We start from the raw sequence: 16248 nt of genomic DNA on the forward strand, positions 1-16248 counted from the left end.
GCCATGTCCGTCTGTCCGTCTGTCCGTCTGTCTGTCCGGATGAACGCTGAGATCTCGGAAACTATGAGAGTTAGGCTATTGAGATTTGGCGTACAGATTCCTGAGCTTCTTACGCAGCGCAAGTTTGTTTCAGTAGACTGCCACGCCCACTCTAACGCCCACAAACCGCCCAAGACTGAAACTCCTACAGTTTTGATGCTAGATAGAAAATTTTAACTGAAATGTATTGTTCTCATCAATACCTATCGATTGACCTAAAAAAAAAAAAAAAAGTTTGCCACGCCCACTTAAACGCCCACAAACCGCGAAAACCTGTGACGCCCACAATTTGGATGCTAGATGAAAAATTTGAACTGAAATGTATTGGTGTCGTCAATACCTATCAATTGATCCAAAAATAAATTTGCCACGCCCACTCTAACGCCCATAACGCTTAAATCTGTCTACCGCCGGTAGGTGGCGCATTTTAATTTCGCTTTGCTGCTTGCATATCTCCATTTCCCTTTGAGTAACGGGTATCTGATAGTCGAGGTACTCGACTATAGCGTTCTTCCTTGTTAATTTTGTAATTCATAAGTGTGTTGAAATGTTGAAATTTTGATATTGCATTACATAAAGCTTAGCTAACCGGCATTGGTTATAGGAGATTTTTGAACTTAGGTTTTATTTTGTAATTTTAAGATAATGCAAAAATTCTGACTGCCGAAGATTATCTATAAAACTATTGATTGGTACGATCGTCCTAGTGTCGGCTATACGGTCTATTCTAATCAAATAATAATATATACTGGAAATCGAATTAAAAGACTTAATTTTGAGATTTATACCTACATACAGATAGATATGTTTGAAAGCCATGAATTTCGATTTTTTGGCAATGCAAATAAAGTTAATACAGTGTACGCAAAGCTCAAATTTTAGTGCTTCAAAACGCTTAAGCTTGTATCTGTATTTTGAACAGTAATTAAAAAAGCAAGTATTTTATGAGGAGGTCCTCTGTCCAAAATTCGGGGGAAATTTGTATTAATTTTCCCCAAATTCCGCAAAAAGAGATTTTTGTGACACTTTCACCAAAATAAATTAAAATAACATGATTGCTTTATAGTGTACATTGCTTTATTGCATTTGCATTGCATTTATTCAGTCTTTAAAATAATAAAAATAAAGATTATTTCACTTGGTGTTTACCGCATACATATAAGTAAAATAACATTAATCAATATGTTTCTTCTAAGTAGCATTTCGAGATTTCGATATAGAGATAAGCATACTATTTATTTATTTCATTGCTTAAATTTTTATAGAAAATACAAACTCTCTGTATGCCATAAAAGAGTTTTTACTGAAGCCTCAGATGAGCTAAGGAAATACCCGAAAAAATACCAGATTTCGCGAGTGAATTTCGATGAACGCCGTTAGCCGCGGTCCAAAGAATAAGAAATTTAAACTTTGGCGGTGTTCATGCAGAAGCGGTGTGGAATTAAAAAATTAAAAAAGAAAGGGAAACCCCAAAAATGCCTAAGGGAGGTCAGTGCAGATGAAAAAGGACGCCTAATCCAAGCTGTTGCCTATTGTGGGATTTCACCGACGGAAGGCCATGCCACGACAGGGAAAATCCGCAGAATAGTTGAACTGTTGGAGGAGATCGACTAGAGAATTCCAGTGGGAAGGAACATGCCGAGTGCGATTTCTTTCAATCTCCGACGAGCTCTTAATTGAAGAATCACCGGACTACACCTCAACCAGCTTCTTGGCAGCTAAAGCGGAGATAGAGGACACGCCGGCTTCAATAGGGAAAAGGATATAAGGTCGCCCGCTAAGGACAGCTGGAGACGCCATTACCAGCCATTACCAGGATGCTGGGCGACTTCATGCAGTATCAGGCGGAACAACCCCGTTCCCAATCCGGCTCCCACTTCCTGGACTGCGGGGGCGGGGGAAAGATGGCTAAGCATCCGTGGGACGAGAAGGAAGCTTTAAACTACTAATTTACATAGATAAAAACATTTGATGAATATTCCATTCATTATACCCGTTACTCGTAGAGTAAAAGGGTATTCTAGATTCGTCGGAAAGTATGTAACAGGCAGAAGTAAGCGTTTCCGACCCCATAAAGTATATATATTCTTGATCAGGATCACTAGCCGAGTCGATCAAGCCATGTCCGTCTGTCCGTCTGTCCGTCTGTCCGTCTGACCGTCTGTCCGTCTGTCTGTCCGGATGAACGCTGAGATCTCGGAAACTATGAGAGCTAGGCTATTGAGATTTGGCGTACAGATTCCTAAGCTTCTTACGCAGCGCAAGTTTGTTTCAGTAGACTGCCACGCCCACTCTAACGCCCACAATCCGCCCAAAACTGTAACTCCTACAGTTTTAATGCTAGATAGAAAATTTTAACTGAAATGTATTGTTCTCAACAATAACTATCGATTGACCTAAAAAAAAGTTTGCCACGCCCACTTAAACGCCCACAAACCGCGAAAACCTGTGACGCCCACAATTTGCATGCTGGATAAGAAATTTTAACTGAAATGTATTGGTGTCGTTCATACCTATCGATTGATCCAAAAATAAATTTTCCACGCCCACTCTAACGCCCATAACGCTTAAATCTGTCTACCGCCGGTAGGTGGCGCATTTTAATCTCGCTTTGCTGATTGCATATCTCCATTTCCCTTTGAGTAACGGGTATCTGATAGTCGAGGTACTCGACTATAGCGTTCTTCCTTGTTTTTATTTTAATTTCTTTGTGCACCAGCAGACTATTTTTTTTTAAATTGCTCCAGTTGATTTCTTCTTTTCCGATTGTCAATAAACACAGCTGCTTAACAGTAAGACCATGCTACATGCATTGCGGGTGAACTTTAGAAACTTCGGGCACACTACAAAGAATAAGATTTTTCGACTAGTGAAACTCTTAGCCGATCTGAGAACTAGGCTTTACTGTTTACTGACAAGATTTGCTATTAAAAATTATTTACACTTTTGTGGATTGCTATATATATCTTTGGCCTAATAACTCAAATGAGAATATTTATCGCCAAAAATGGTTTTATTGTTTTTCAAAGTATTCTCCAAAACATAGTGTTCAACAGCATCTTCTGGCTAAGAAAATCCTTGACCACGCATTTTTCTCTTCATGTAAGGGAACAAAAAGAAGTCATTGGGTGCCAAGCCAGGGCTGTACTGCGGATGACCCACCAATTCTACGTTTTGGCCGTACAAAAAAGCTCGCATTGTCATGGTACACATTGATCCGTTCGATTTTCGAGTTTCTCCAAAGACTTCAGGCAATCAAATTGTTGTGTTCCACTAAGAATTGACCGTTTGTCCATTTGCTTGGAAGGGCTTCATCCACGAACAACTTTGGTTGGAATTATCTCGTCTTCGAAGACCCACACGGTCGATTGCTGTTAAGTTTCCGGCTCATAGGCATAGATCTATTACTATGTTTATGCTATGAATTTCATGCATTCTCCAATACATGCAATTATAGTAGCCCCTGTTTATACAACATAGACAAATTCATGAAATGATATTCGTAAAGCTGTCAAATTTTTCAAATTTGATATAAAGCTCTATAGAGTAGTAGGCTGTGAAGTAGGCTGTGCCTCAACATTTCATGCATTGGGGCTGAATTCATAGTCAACTTTCGTGTGTTATCGAATTCATGAAAAGGTGTTTATGCACACACGAATTTGCCCATTTCATGAATTGATTTCACGTATTTTGAACACCGATATTTTTTTATTCAAAATTTATTTGCACTAATGCACACGTACCTTTTTTTTAGTCAAATTTTGCGGGATCCAACGAGAACAACATCGAAAGTTTGCTGATGGAAGAAATGCTCAAGGATGCACATATGACGATCTTGCATTATCAGTTCAAACACGGCATCAATGTTCTCTGGCACAACGACTGTTTTTGGACGACCTTCACCAGCTTCATCATCGAGCGAGTGTCGGCCACGATTGAATTCATTAAGCCAGTTTTACCACGACAGGGCAAATCCGCAGAATAGTTGAAGTGCTGGAGGATATCCGCTAGTGAATCCCAGTGGGAAGGAACATGCCGAGTGGGACTTCGCTCCCTACATGGACATCCTGCCGGGCGTGGCCTCGCAAAGAAAGCAAGATCTGGCCAAAAGAATTTGGTTGCGTTGTACTAATAGAACTACATTTGTAGCAGAACCACCAGTAATACGATCTCCGACGACCTCTCCATTAGGTCTGCGCATACCACCACCACCAACTAAGCGGAGCTGGAGGACCCGCTGGCTTCTATAGGGAGGAGGAAAATAGGGCGCCCGCTAAGGAACAGTTGGAGAAGCTATAGCCAGCCATTGCCAGGATGCTGGGCGACTTTCTGCACCATCAGCGGGTCAACCCCGTTCGCGATTCAGCTCCCACTTCCTCAAGGTCCAATATGCCCATTGGGACTCGGAGTTGGACTGCGGTGGCGCCGGAAAGATTGCGAAGCATCCGTGGGACGAGAAGGAAGCTTTAAACTACTAGTTTGCATAAATAAAAACAATCGTTGAATATTCCATTTATTTTAATTTTAATTTCTTTGTATACCAGCAGACTCCTCCTTTTTAAATTTCTCCAATTGATTTGATTTCCGTTTGCCAACAAACCCAGCTGCTTGACATTAAGAACATGCTACATGTATTGCGGGTGAACTTTAAAAACTTCGGTCACACTAAAAGAATATGATTTTTCGACTAGTGAAACTCTTAGCCGATCTGCGTACTTAAAAAAAAGAGTCTGCTAGTGCACATATAAATTAAATAATAGGCGTATTGGACGTTAAGAATGTGGGATCCTGATTGGAAACGGGGTTGTTCCGCCTGATGCGGGATGTCCAGCATCCTGGCAATGACTGGTAATGGCTCAAACAGCTGTCCCTTAGCGGGCGCCCCCTTTTCCACCACCCTATAGAAGTAAGAGTGTCCTCCAACTCCGCGTTAGCTGCCAAGAAGCTGGTGGAGCCGTCGGCAGGATGTCCGTGTAGGGAGCGAAGTCCCACGCGTTATGCTCTTTCCCAATGGGTTCCACGATTGTATTATCTCTAGCACTCTCACTATTCTGCGGACTTGCCCAGTTGTGTTAGTGCTTCCTGTGGGTAAAGTCCCACAATGATGGGCAACTTGAACAAGACTTGGATTAGACGTCCTTTTTCACATGCTCTGACCTCCTGCAGGCGTTTTGGGGCTTGCCTTCCATTTTTAATTTTTCGTTTTAACACCGATTCTGTACGAAGACACCGAAAGTAAAATTTTTTTATTCTTTGCGCTGTGGCTAATTCACATCAAATTTTTATGGTATTTCCTTAGCTCATCTGAGTACTGCGCTAAAAAAATTACCCTACGAAAAGCGTTAGCAGCCTATTTGCTCATATGTCAAATATGCTGATATGTTTCAAATACATTGCTATTGCAGTCAAACACGTGATGTTATGTCTCGATACCATTTTACAACAGTTCGGTGAAGGAATATTGGTTGACTTTATTGGAATGTCAATTGCATAATCCGATCTTCCTGCAACAACTACAACTTCATGATTATTCAGCTTCGGAAACAGATTCAGACCTTTATAGCTCAGCAAATCCATATTCGTATACTTAATATTGTACCACCTTGCACAATTTGGATTCCGCACGGAATAATTCATTGGCAAATAATTAACCTTTCTCTTCGTCCTGAATACGTTTTTGACAATTCCTTAAACACCATCCCATCATGCGTTTCAACGGAAGATAATTGGGGAATTGGCTAATATCTATAAAGTGGGTAGTTTGAACAGTCAAGGTTATTTCACGTCTCTCGGTGTCCTCATCTGAGGAAAACCGAAAATCAATCGTAGGCCAAGAATCCTCTCCAGAAAGCAAAACTCTGGACCGCTTATCCATTCGCTTTCGTTAATATTTTGGAAACTTGGTGGATTTTATTGCCTTGTCTGATGTTCTTAAGTGCGTTGTAACCCAGCGTTATCGTTTCCAAATTTTCGGTTACTCCATGGGCAACGAATGATTTAAAATGCCAACGATCTGACCGAATCCAAGAGATGACAGTTTGAGAGTTCGACCACTGTTGTTTTATTACTGTGTACGGCAGTCCACGTAGTGACGAAGCGCATCTACTGTGATCGTCCTATCGTTACGAGTGATACATCAATCGAAAGGTGCCGCAAAAACTAAAAGGCGTATTGAATTGCAGCGAGCCGAATGTAACGAAATTGGGTGTATTTATTTAGTAGATCGTATAATACATTCTCGTCACAAAAGTTTATAGAACTTTTGTTTGTTGTAGGTCACTAGATAATTTCCTCGTTAAGGGGTGTTTTTGTTTGATTTACAACGACGTACGATTATCTAATATGGTTTTTCTGCTACGTGTACCCAATACTGCTACGTGCAGCTCATGTCTGGGAATTCATAACATTTCAATGGTGCTCTTTAAGAGCATGCGTGTAAACTATAGATACTCGTGGTGGTCCTTTCCTTTGGTTATCGGTCGAACCATAATCAAGCCATCCTAGCGGTGTTTTAGCTGCGATTAGGATTGCATGCAGATATGCACTTTTAACGTTTTTTGGCGTGTATATATATAATAATAATTAAAACAAAATCCCGTTTACTTTTCTCCAAAACTTAAAAAATGTTGGCGCTAGACCGGTTTTAGCGTTATGGGCGTTAGGAGCGTGGCACCCTGCTGAAATGAACTTGCGCTGCGCAAGAAGCTCGAGAATCTACATGGCAAGTCTTTAGCTTTTGTAGTCTCCGAGATCTCACCGTTTAAACCGACCGGCAGACAGACGGACAGGCGGACATGGACAGATCGACTCGGCTAGAATATATATAGGATCGGAAACGTTTCCATCTACCTGTTACATACACAAAAAAAGGACGAAACAAATTTTCTTGAAAATTTTTCATAAATCAAGAAATTTTTTCATGATTTGGCAATAATTCGTTCGCTATGTTCCGTTCATAAAAAAGGAACCCTGCGTGGTCAAATCATGAACATTTAGGTGAAATTATGAACGCGTTACTGAAAAGTGCTTTAAATTTTCAACACCGTTCATGAAAACATGTTTGTAGGTCTAGTGTCCCGATTGTCCGTACTATCAAAATTCGTTATATGGTCCAGCTGCTAGAGCGTCCGCCCTTGACACATGGTAGCACAGGTTCGGTTCCGTGAGGAGACGGTTGTGAGCTGTACGATTTATTTAGTTATTATTTATAATGATTATATGTTTACATGTACTTCTAATAATAAATAAATTCTTTGTCATCAGCAAAATACCAAAATACATTTGTAGTAGGACATATACTGACATGGCCCACTGTACAACATATGATGTAAAATATTAATACGACACCCACTGTGCGATAGAATAAGCGGGAAGCCTAGTTTAAGTTAACTGTAAGCGTTATATTGTCATCCTTTTCTACCGAGTACTAGCATAAGAGATCGCAGATACGTTTACCTGCCTCGCTCACACAGATGAGCGGGAAGAAGGAAGAGGTAGAATCGTGGCGGCACTCTGTGTTATAGGTTCAAGGACAGCGGTTGTAAAATTATAAAGTAAAGAAGTTAAACCGAAGCTATCGTCTACATTACAACTCTAACAATAACGAACAGCGACTTGTGGTGGTTTTTCATACAATTACGTTTGCAAAGTGTGTCCATGTCGAAGGCAACCAAAACATAAGAAAAGATCTTTCATCATCCTCCACTTTCCTGGAGTATCAGCCTTTAAATAATGTTCACAGATATACAGGTAATGTTCACCTTCACTCCATCTTGTAACCTTTAAGTACTTTCTTGGAAGAATGTAAAATTGATTTCAGTTGACCCTTATATTCATTCTTCGATTGTTTAGTGTTTACCGGGGTTAAAATGGTTGCACTAGCAATCTTTCTTGCCATAGTGCTGAACCAATTGCTGAAGTGATGTAAATTTGGATAAGCCGGATTTTACGATGAATGCTCAATCCATCGAGTCCACACACGGGGCGCTGCCGTGTGTCGTACGGCACGAATTCGCGAGATGATAGAGGCATATAAAAATAAAGATATAGTTCAAGGAAAAAAAGTGAAATCTATTTCTGTGCTAGAAAGTGTAATATTAAATGTTTTAAGAGAGGGAGAGAGTCAGGTTTTGAGATAATAGGATAAAGTCTATTATAGTCGGAACATAATACTCTAAAATTAAGAATATTTAATTTCTTGTTAATCTGCATGAAACAGAAAAGTTTAGCTGGCTAACCAAATCGGGGCAATCAATTTCACCAGGATACAAATATCGACTGTTCCAAGCATCGTTCTGCGCTTGGCAGAAATAGGAGTAATATACTAGAACAAGAAGGTAAAATGAGGTTTTCATTCCAGCTAGGCGCCTTAAGGCAAATAGAAAAAAGTTCTTCTGTACATATTCGATACGATCAACATTGGGGACTCCAGACAAGTAGTGTTGGGCGGACAAGCGAAAAAATAAGGTCTTAGTAATATAAGGATCTTCAAATTCCTTTGACAACCTTTTAATAAAGCCAAGCGCACCACCAAGATCATTTACTAGAGTTGTTATATCCAATGAGCCCTCGTTCATTGTGTATGTCGCATTTTGACGATTGACACGGCAAAAAGTTATAACCTTACACTTAAAACCAATTAAATCCAGTAAATTGTCAGAGCACAATATTTGAAAATTATTCAAATCGGATTGCAAGTCGGACTGGCAAGAAGTATCCTTATACTGAAGGCATAGTTTAACATCATCTGCGAACCTTAGTACACGAGAATGAGTAATAACTGATGGAAGGTCGTTTATAAATAAATTTAAAAGTAGCGGCCCCAGGTGGCTCCCTTGTGGGATACCGGAAGTAAGGTGGAGTAGACAAGACAGATCATTTTTAAAAAGTACTCTTTGTGTTCTGCAGTTCAGATAACTTAAGATCCATCTTAAAAGATCAACAGGAAACCCTAATAAATCTAGTTTTCTAACCAGAAGAAATGCTTTACTAAATTCAGTGTAAATGACGTCTGTTTGAAAATATTTTTTAAATCCTCTTATCGCAAATGAAGTAAGTTCCAAAAGGTAAGTGGCTGTTGATCACAAAACCGTGATGACACAGTGATATAACCGACCTTCAGAGGTGCTACAAATGGGGAGTAATAATATTTTCATAGAGGTTTGGGATCGCTTACAATTTAGAGATACCTCTATAATTGTTTTCTTCCATTTTGCTACTCTTCTTGTAAAGAGGAATTACAAACGAAGATAGCGAGGAAGGATAATTGGTGGATTTACGCTTAGTGTAAACAAATTTATTAATCCTTTTCCGATTCTGAGAGAATTTAACTTTACAGCGACATAAACAGTTTTTGTAACACAGAAAGTTCAGCTCGGTTAAACTAGTCCGAGCACTTAAGTATCTAGAAAAAATATATTTAGAACCGGTATCTTTGTTTTCCCTATAAAGTCTGGACTTCTTATTTCTTAGATGTGTCACTGAACCAAGGTGGCTTGATGGAGACTGACGGATAGTATAACGGAACACAAGAATTGAAAAACGAATATGGTACTATAGAAAATTTACTCTACGAGTAACGGGTAGAGATTTCTGAGCAGCGCAAGTTTGTTTCGTCAGTGTGCCACACCCACTCTAACGCCCACAAGCCATAGCACCCACGAACCCACGAGCCGCAGTTTTAAATCAAAGTAAATATAAAATAAAAAATAAAAATGTAATTAAATTTTAAACACATTTGCTCCCAAACGCTTAAAAGGAGCTGATCATGTGATTTTTATAAAAATGCTCTCAGCTTGTGTTTTTGAGCACACAATTTCATACAAATTGAGCGCTGGATCTGAGTGCTCAATAAGCGCTGAATTGTACTCCATGGTGTATACAGAAATAAATGAAAATCGGCTGAAATGGCCCGATCCTAACGATTTATAACCAAATCGAAAAATAAAACTAAAAAAATTCAAATTGACACCTCGTTTGTTGAAAAAATGCCTTTTAATAATTTTTCTCATTCGGCAAGCAGCATCTGAATCTTACAGCTCCTTGTCTACGTAAGCATATTGTATTGCAGCGGCCAAATGAGATAAATTTAAAAAACTGTACTTATTGTATTATACATTTGTATTATACGTGATTGTGTTATACATTTTCATCCCCTGTTTTTTTACCTCGTTAAGCCCAGTACTCATATTATAAAAACCGCGAGCTTATGCAAATAGGCGGCTAACGCTTTTTGTCCGGTCAGCGAGCTGCTCAGATGAGGAAAGAAAATACTAGAAAAAAAACCAAATTTCGATGAATGGTTAGCCGCAACTCAAAGAACAAAAAATGTAAGCTTTCGGCGTGTGCAGTGCAGCTAAAATAGGATGTATAATCCAAGTCTTGTTTAAGTTGCCGACTCTTGTGGGACTTGATCCACAGCTAGCAATACTACAACAGGGCAATCCGCAGAATAGTGAAACTGCTGGAGATAATCCAATCGATAATGGGAAGGAGCATGACGAGTAAGACTTCGCTCCCTACATGGACATCCTGTCGAACGGGTGCACGCAAAAAAGTAAGTTGTGGCCAAAAAAATTAGATACGTTTAACTATAAAGTGTCTTTTTAGCAGAACCACCAGTATTATGATCTCTGACGATCTCTCTATTGGGGAATCGCTGGATTCCACCTCCATCAGCTACTTCCCCAGTGCTGCCCTTTTGTCCTTTTCCGGACAGATCTGTCCAAATTTAAACTGCCTCAGCCGGAAAAAAATTCAAACGTCCTCTGTTTGGAAATCTGTCCTTTCGAACTGAGTTAATTATTTTGTTTCAATCTATCTTATTTACTGATAGACGCATTAAATAGACTTTTGGGTTTTGAGTTCTGAATACCAATCGGTGTATGTATGGTTACTACGGCGGTCGATAAAATGAAATCTTCTTCTTACCCCTTCGCATGGTTGATTTAAATGTGCAATAATGTATTCAAAAACTAAAAAAAAGAACTTGAACACTTCCTCAAAGTTTCTTTAAAAATTACTCATACGACATGTATGAGTCGTAACTTTTTTCAAAAAGATCGATTTTCCCTCCCCAACTTTGCCAACTCTCGAATCTCGGTCAATATGAATACAACATTGACGAAAAATACCGAAATGTTTTTGGAAAAAAACCTTAGGTCAGAATTTGGCACAACGTACTTTCCATCCTAGTCATGGCCACCTATATAAAAATAATATATCTAATCAACCTCAACAGTGCATATGAGTTATAAACTTTGAAACACAATTTTTTTACCCATCTGTCCACTACCAAGATGTGTTAGAAAAATAATAAACAAAAGTTTGGGAAATCGTTCTTAAAGCAATAAGAAATTATAAACTGAATGTGTCGCGATTTAAAAGATTCCAGTAAAGCTTAAAATAAATTCAATATCAAATAAAATGTTAAATTTACTAATGATTAATTTTTGTCAGGTTTTTTTGTCGTTTTTTTAAAGTATTGGTCCTTTTTCCCCGTCTTAATTTGGCGGATCTGTCGGGTTTTTAAGCTGAGTGCTGGCAGCACTGTATTCGGCAGCTAATCCGCAGTTGAGGACCCGCTGGCTTCTATTGGAAGGAGGAATAAGGGCCGCCCACTTCATGCGGCAAGAGCGGAACGACGCCGTTCCCAATCCGACTCCCACTCACTCAAGACCCATGTTGGCATTTTGCGAATTGGAGCTGGCCTGCAGATGGCGCGGAGACCTTAAGCTATTAATTAACATAAATAAAAACATCCTTTGAACGTGTTTATTTATTCCATGTATGGTTTATTTCTTTGTGCACAAGCAGATTCTTCTTTTTTAGATCGTCAACAAAACAAAAGCAGCTGCTTGACAGTAAGACCATGAGGGTGAGCATTGACTTTAATAAAAAAATAATATAAAGATATGACATTTTACACCAAACGCCCTATTCGTTAGTATGGAGACTTGTGGGGCCTTTGAAAACTTCAGTGAAAGGAGAAAAAATGATTCAGCCAACGTCGACGATTTTCAAAAATGAGCTTGATCAAGGAAAATACATTACAAACAATTTGATAAATAAAATCGAAATCGGTTGAAAGCTCCTTCGGCAATTCAAGATAATTGCGTTTAAAAACAAAAGTCAAATGTTTCTTTTTCATATCTTTATTAAGTTATAATTTTATAATATATGCACATCTTTTGCCAATTATTAAATATATAGGAACTTTATAAATATTTATTTATACTTCCTTTCTTGCAAGTTTTACACAATATTTGTAGTAACTCGGATTAATACATAGGTTGACATTTAACTTACTTTTACGTTAAAGTTTACTTATACTCAATGTGCGAATCAAGTTTTTTTATAGCATGAATATTGTTTGAATCGATTTATTAATAGCAAAATTGTACATACATAAGTATATTATTGGCATAAATGTGTTCAGTATTTATACTAACAAACAAATTATATATGCAAACTGAAAAAGCTCAGTAAAACCAAATAATACAAATGATAATAACCAAATATGTAGGGGCAGGGCAACACAAAAATCCCCTCCGGCGGATTTTCGGTAGAATTGTAACTACTGTAGGTAATAAGTATTCCCGAACTTCGGCCAAAATTTTTGTGTCAACCCCAATGTAGATTGAAAGTTAAATCCATTCAAAAAATGTTTGTACGGTCTTGTAAAAAAGTTATTTTGACAAAATCGAACAGACGAAACTTTTTAAGGTTTAGTCTAGTTATGTATATGGTGATATGTTATATATTTATACATACACACATATGCATGCATGATAGTTATCGATTGAGCAATGAAAGTACAGACCTCACCTTTAAAATCTCATATTACTCTGTGTGTCACATGTGTTGATCATATATGTATTTAGGGTCGCACGTTGATTTCGGTTATTTTTTCAAACGAATACATGTGTATAATTGCGAGGATCTAGTTTCATTTTTGTATAAGTGTAAGTCTGCTTTTATGTCCATATATGTAAATCTGTGGCTGTTGGCAATTATGAATGCTTAAGTACATAGGTATGAAAATAATTATTTTATAAAATGATTATAGGATTTTAAACACTTCACATATTTTTATTATTCTAACGTTAATATGGACATATGTTGATTATTTTTGAATAAATTGCCTGTCATAAATTTAAAATTAGATAAACAGAAAGTAATGTCATTTATAGTTATTCCCAAACTTACAAGTAAATATATTTGTATATCTTTTTATTTAAGTCTATAGGAACTTTTTAGTACATTTTTCTTATGTCTCTCAACATATCTATATTTATTTGCAATTAACAATACACTTATTCATATACGAGTACGTATGAATGTATGTGATGCGGAATGAGATTGAATAAATCTAAATGTGTGTACTTTAAAAATGATTTTAAAAAGGAATCAGTCTAATACTATTTTCTTCGTTTAACTGTTGATAGGGTAAATTGTGTCCTTTCAAAATGTAAATGGAAATTTGCAGGGAAATTTTAAAATTATAAATATAAATAACGATACAATAATACGCTGCGATATTTCTTTACATTCAAAGATTTGTCTTGGAAGTTTTAATAAAAAATTAGTGCAATTGTGAAATAGTAACTCCTGTCTCTCCCCTAGAAGTTTACATTTATTGTTTTTCGTCTAAAACATAAATTATAATCAAAAACATATTCAGAAAGAAATAAAAAATAAATTTTGTTGAGTAAGTAAATAATTTAATACGCCGTAACAAATATTTAACAACGAAACTATCTTATAGGTTCAAACAAACTGTAAAAACTCCTGTTTCCTTTAAACCATTTACTTCATCTTCCCTTTTGATGAATTTGCTATAAATTTGGAAATTGAGTACAATATAGCTTTAGAGATACAATGTTTTTATGCTATAAGCATGCATTGCAAAATAAAACATTGGCACATTTACTCTCAGCATAATTATGACATAATAAAATTAATCAAAAGCGGTTTGATTTATCGTGTACAGTTTCCGAAAGATTTATAGGAACCACGTATGTCTTTAGCTTTTGAAATGATTTTAAAAGATCGGCATGCCGAAGCAGATCTTAATATCGTCAATTACATTCTAATATAGAAAACAAAGGCATAAAGCAATCAAATGCTAGGAACTCAGTTTACGTTTCATTAAATCTAGTTCGTTATATATGTATCTATGGAGCTGCCTTGATTTTTCGACTAATCAAGGCTTGGCTCTTCATTTCAAATTGTTTAGGATTGCCTCAATTGTGTATACTTTAAGATTACCGCTAGTTTATATTTTGAATAGTTAGGAACACTTCCGTATAGTTAAGAAATTCTTACTAATGGTGAAATATTTTTTCACAAGAATTGGAATACTTATTTCTGTATTCATTTGGTTCATGGAATGTCAATGTTTTTATAAATTTCTGTAAAATAGGAACTTTTTAGTTTTCGTAGTATGGTTTGTTTATGCTTGTATTTTTCTCGTGTACGTTTTTTTGCATCTTTTTATGCAATCATTTTCCATTCGTAGTCTGTAAGGTAGAAAAGGTTTAGCGAGTTTAAATAAATTTAAGTAGAACCACTTACCTACGTTTAACCACTATCCACGGTAATAAGGCCATACAAACAATCCAATTTATTTTCCACCTATAACTAATAAAACAAGAGTTACTAATTTAGTTTTCACATCGGTTGAACAATTATCATATACGATTGCCTTACTCTAATCCAACTGAAAAATGTGTGATATTAACATTACAAACCAAAGTAAAATTATAACATAAAACTAAATAACAATAAAAACACAACTCGATAATAAATGGATTTTAATAAAGTAAAATGTTTATTTTTGTACATGTTCCAGTATATTAATGTTATTGGGTTCTTGCATTAATTGTTTTATACATTTAATATATATAATGACATTTAATCACTAATCAAGTGTCAATATCGGTAATTGTAGCACCAAAAACTCAATTTATATCGATTCGTACCAAAACATATATTTAGGTATTTATTTTTGTCGCTTCTAAAAACATTGGAATAGTCGGCAAATAGAAGGAAAGCAAAGGAGATAAAAGAAAAAGTACCATGTACTGCTTTGTTGACACTTAGTGTCCTTAAAATGTACTTGGGAATAATTTAAAAAACATCTCACACGAGGAGTAGTAACTTTTCTGATTCTACTTATGTAGTTTAGACACACAGGCATACATAATTACAAATTCAGATGTATACAATCTTTTTGCTTAATTTTTGTTTATATATATTTCTATCAAAAAGAGAAATAAATCTTTTATATATATCAACTATTTTTATTTTTAAATTTGCGAGGCGTTAAAATATATTCCTAATAATAAGTCTTCTATATTTTATAGAAAGGATGTGCCTGCCCTCAACATTGAATGAATATTCTGGATAACGTCAAATTAAAAAGGGGGCAGCGGTAAACACAATAAAACTTGTTTGATTACATTTGATAATTGACAAAGCAAATTTATATATAAAATATAAAAATCAAGGTGTAGTGGAAAATTTAATCTGATCAACAGATAAGATCTAAACGAAAATTGTTTAACCTCCCGAAACTCTTACCGGTGATATGGTTTCGGTTAAATAGCTGCTGCATCAGTTCCTGATTGCCAGCGATTTTTCGCACATCTTCAGAGACGATTTCGGCAGGCAAAGTATGTTGAATATGACTCTTCGAATCACCACTAGCTGTATCGTAGTTAAGCATACAGTTCTCTTCAGGAGCGTCTAAGTCTTGTCCAGAACCTGTTGTAAGATTGGCTTTGCTTGTCGCGTTTGAAACGACGTGTTGGAAAAGAAAGGCCTTTGATAAGTTGTAAAACCTTTTTTCCCTGTCGGAATCGTTGTCATCGCTGCCGCTTCCGTTGCTCTGTGCATAAAGCTCGGTGGTTTGTTCAAGTAGCTTCTTCATCTTGCAGATATGCTCTACGCTAAAAGCGTGCTTTCGGATGTTGACTTGGGTGACTTGGCATAGCTGGCAGTCCTGTAGATTCGATTCGTGATCCTGTTCCACGGGTCCGCCATTAGTTTTTAGGTCGCTAACGACTTCCTTGCCACTGGAGCCATCATAGCTGTTATCGTCAGATATGTGTGCATAATGTCGCTGATTGCGGGATTTTTTATCTTTGGCCCGAGAATTTTGAAACCAGACCTAAAAGTAGCAGGAGTTATAGTAAAATAGATGCTTTG

General features: G+C 36.9%; 1 protein-coding gene and 1 long non-coding RNA gene across 10 annotated transcripts in view; one reads left to right on the forward strand and one right to left on the reverse strand.

Annotated features, from left to right (window-relative positions):
- Positions 1-10090: 10090 nt before the first annotated feature.
- On the forward strand, positions 10091-12321 carry LOC139353324 (uncharacterized). The gene is made up of 2 exons (XR_011604546.1): positions 10091-10594; positions 10648-12321. It is a non-coding gene; the product is annotated as an uncharacterized lncRNA (long non-coding RNA).
- Positions 12322-13054: 733 nt separating this feature from the next.
- Positions 13055-16248, reverse strand: part of zfh2 (Zn finger homeodomain 2) — a 59797-nt gene continuing 56603 nt past the window's right edge. For 4 of the 9 annotated variants that reach the window (XM_036822749.3, XM_017088656.4, XM_017088655.4 and 1 more), the window contains one exon: positions 14847-16210. In XM_036822749.3, the coding sequence (XP_036678644.2) occupies positions 15572-16210 (639 nt within the window). In that variant the 3' untranslated portion in view covers positions 14847-15571. Of the gene's footprint in view, positions 14559-14613; positions 14680-14846; positions 16211-16248 lie in introns of those variants that run through there. The other 5 variants (XM_070997197.1, XM_070997196.1, XM_065867425.2 and 2 more) reach the window with 5 other exon arrangements.

The sequence above is a fragment of the Drosophila suzukii genome, chromosome 4 (genome assembly GCF_043229965.1).
Source record: "Drosophila suzukii chromosome 4, CBGP_Dsuzu_IsoJpt1.0, whole genome shotgun sequence".
Classification (NCBI taxonomy): Eukaryota; Metazoa; Arthropoda; class Insecta; order Diptera; family Drosophilidae; genus Drosophila; species Drosophila suzukii.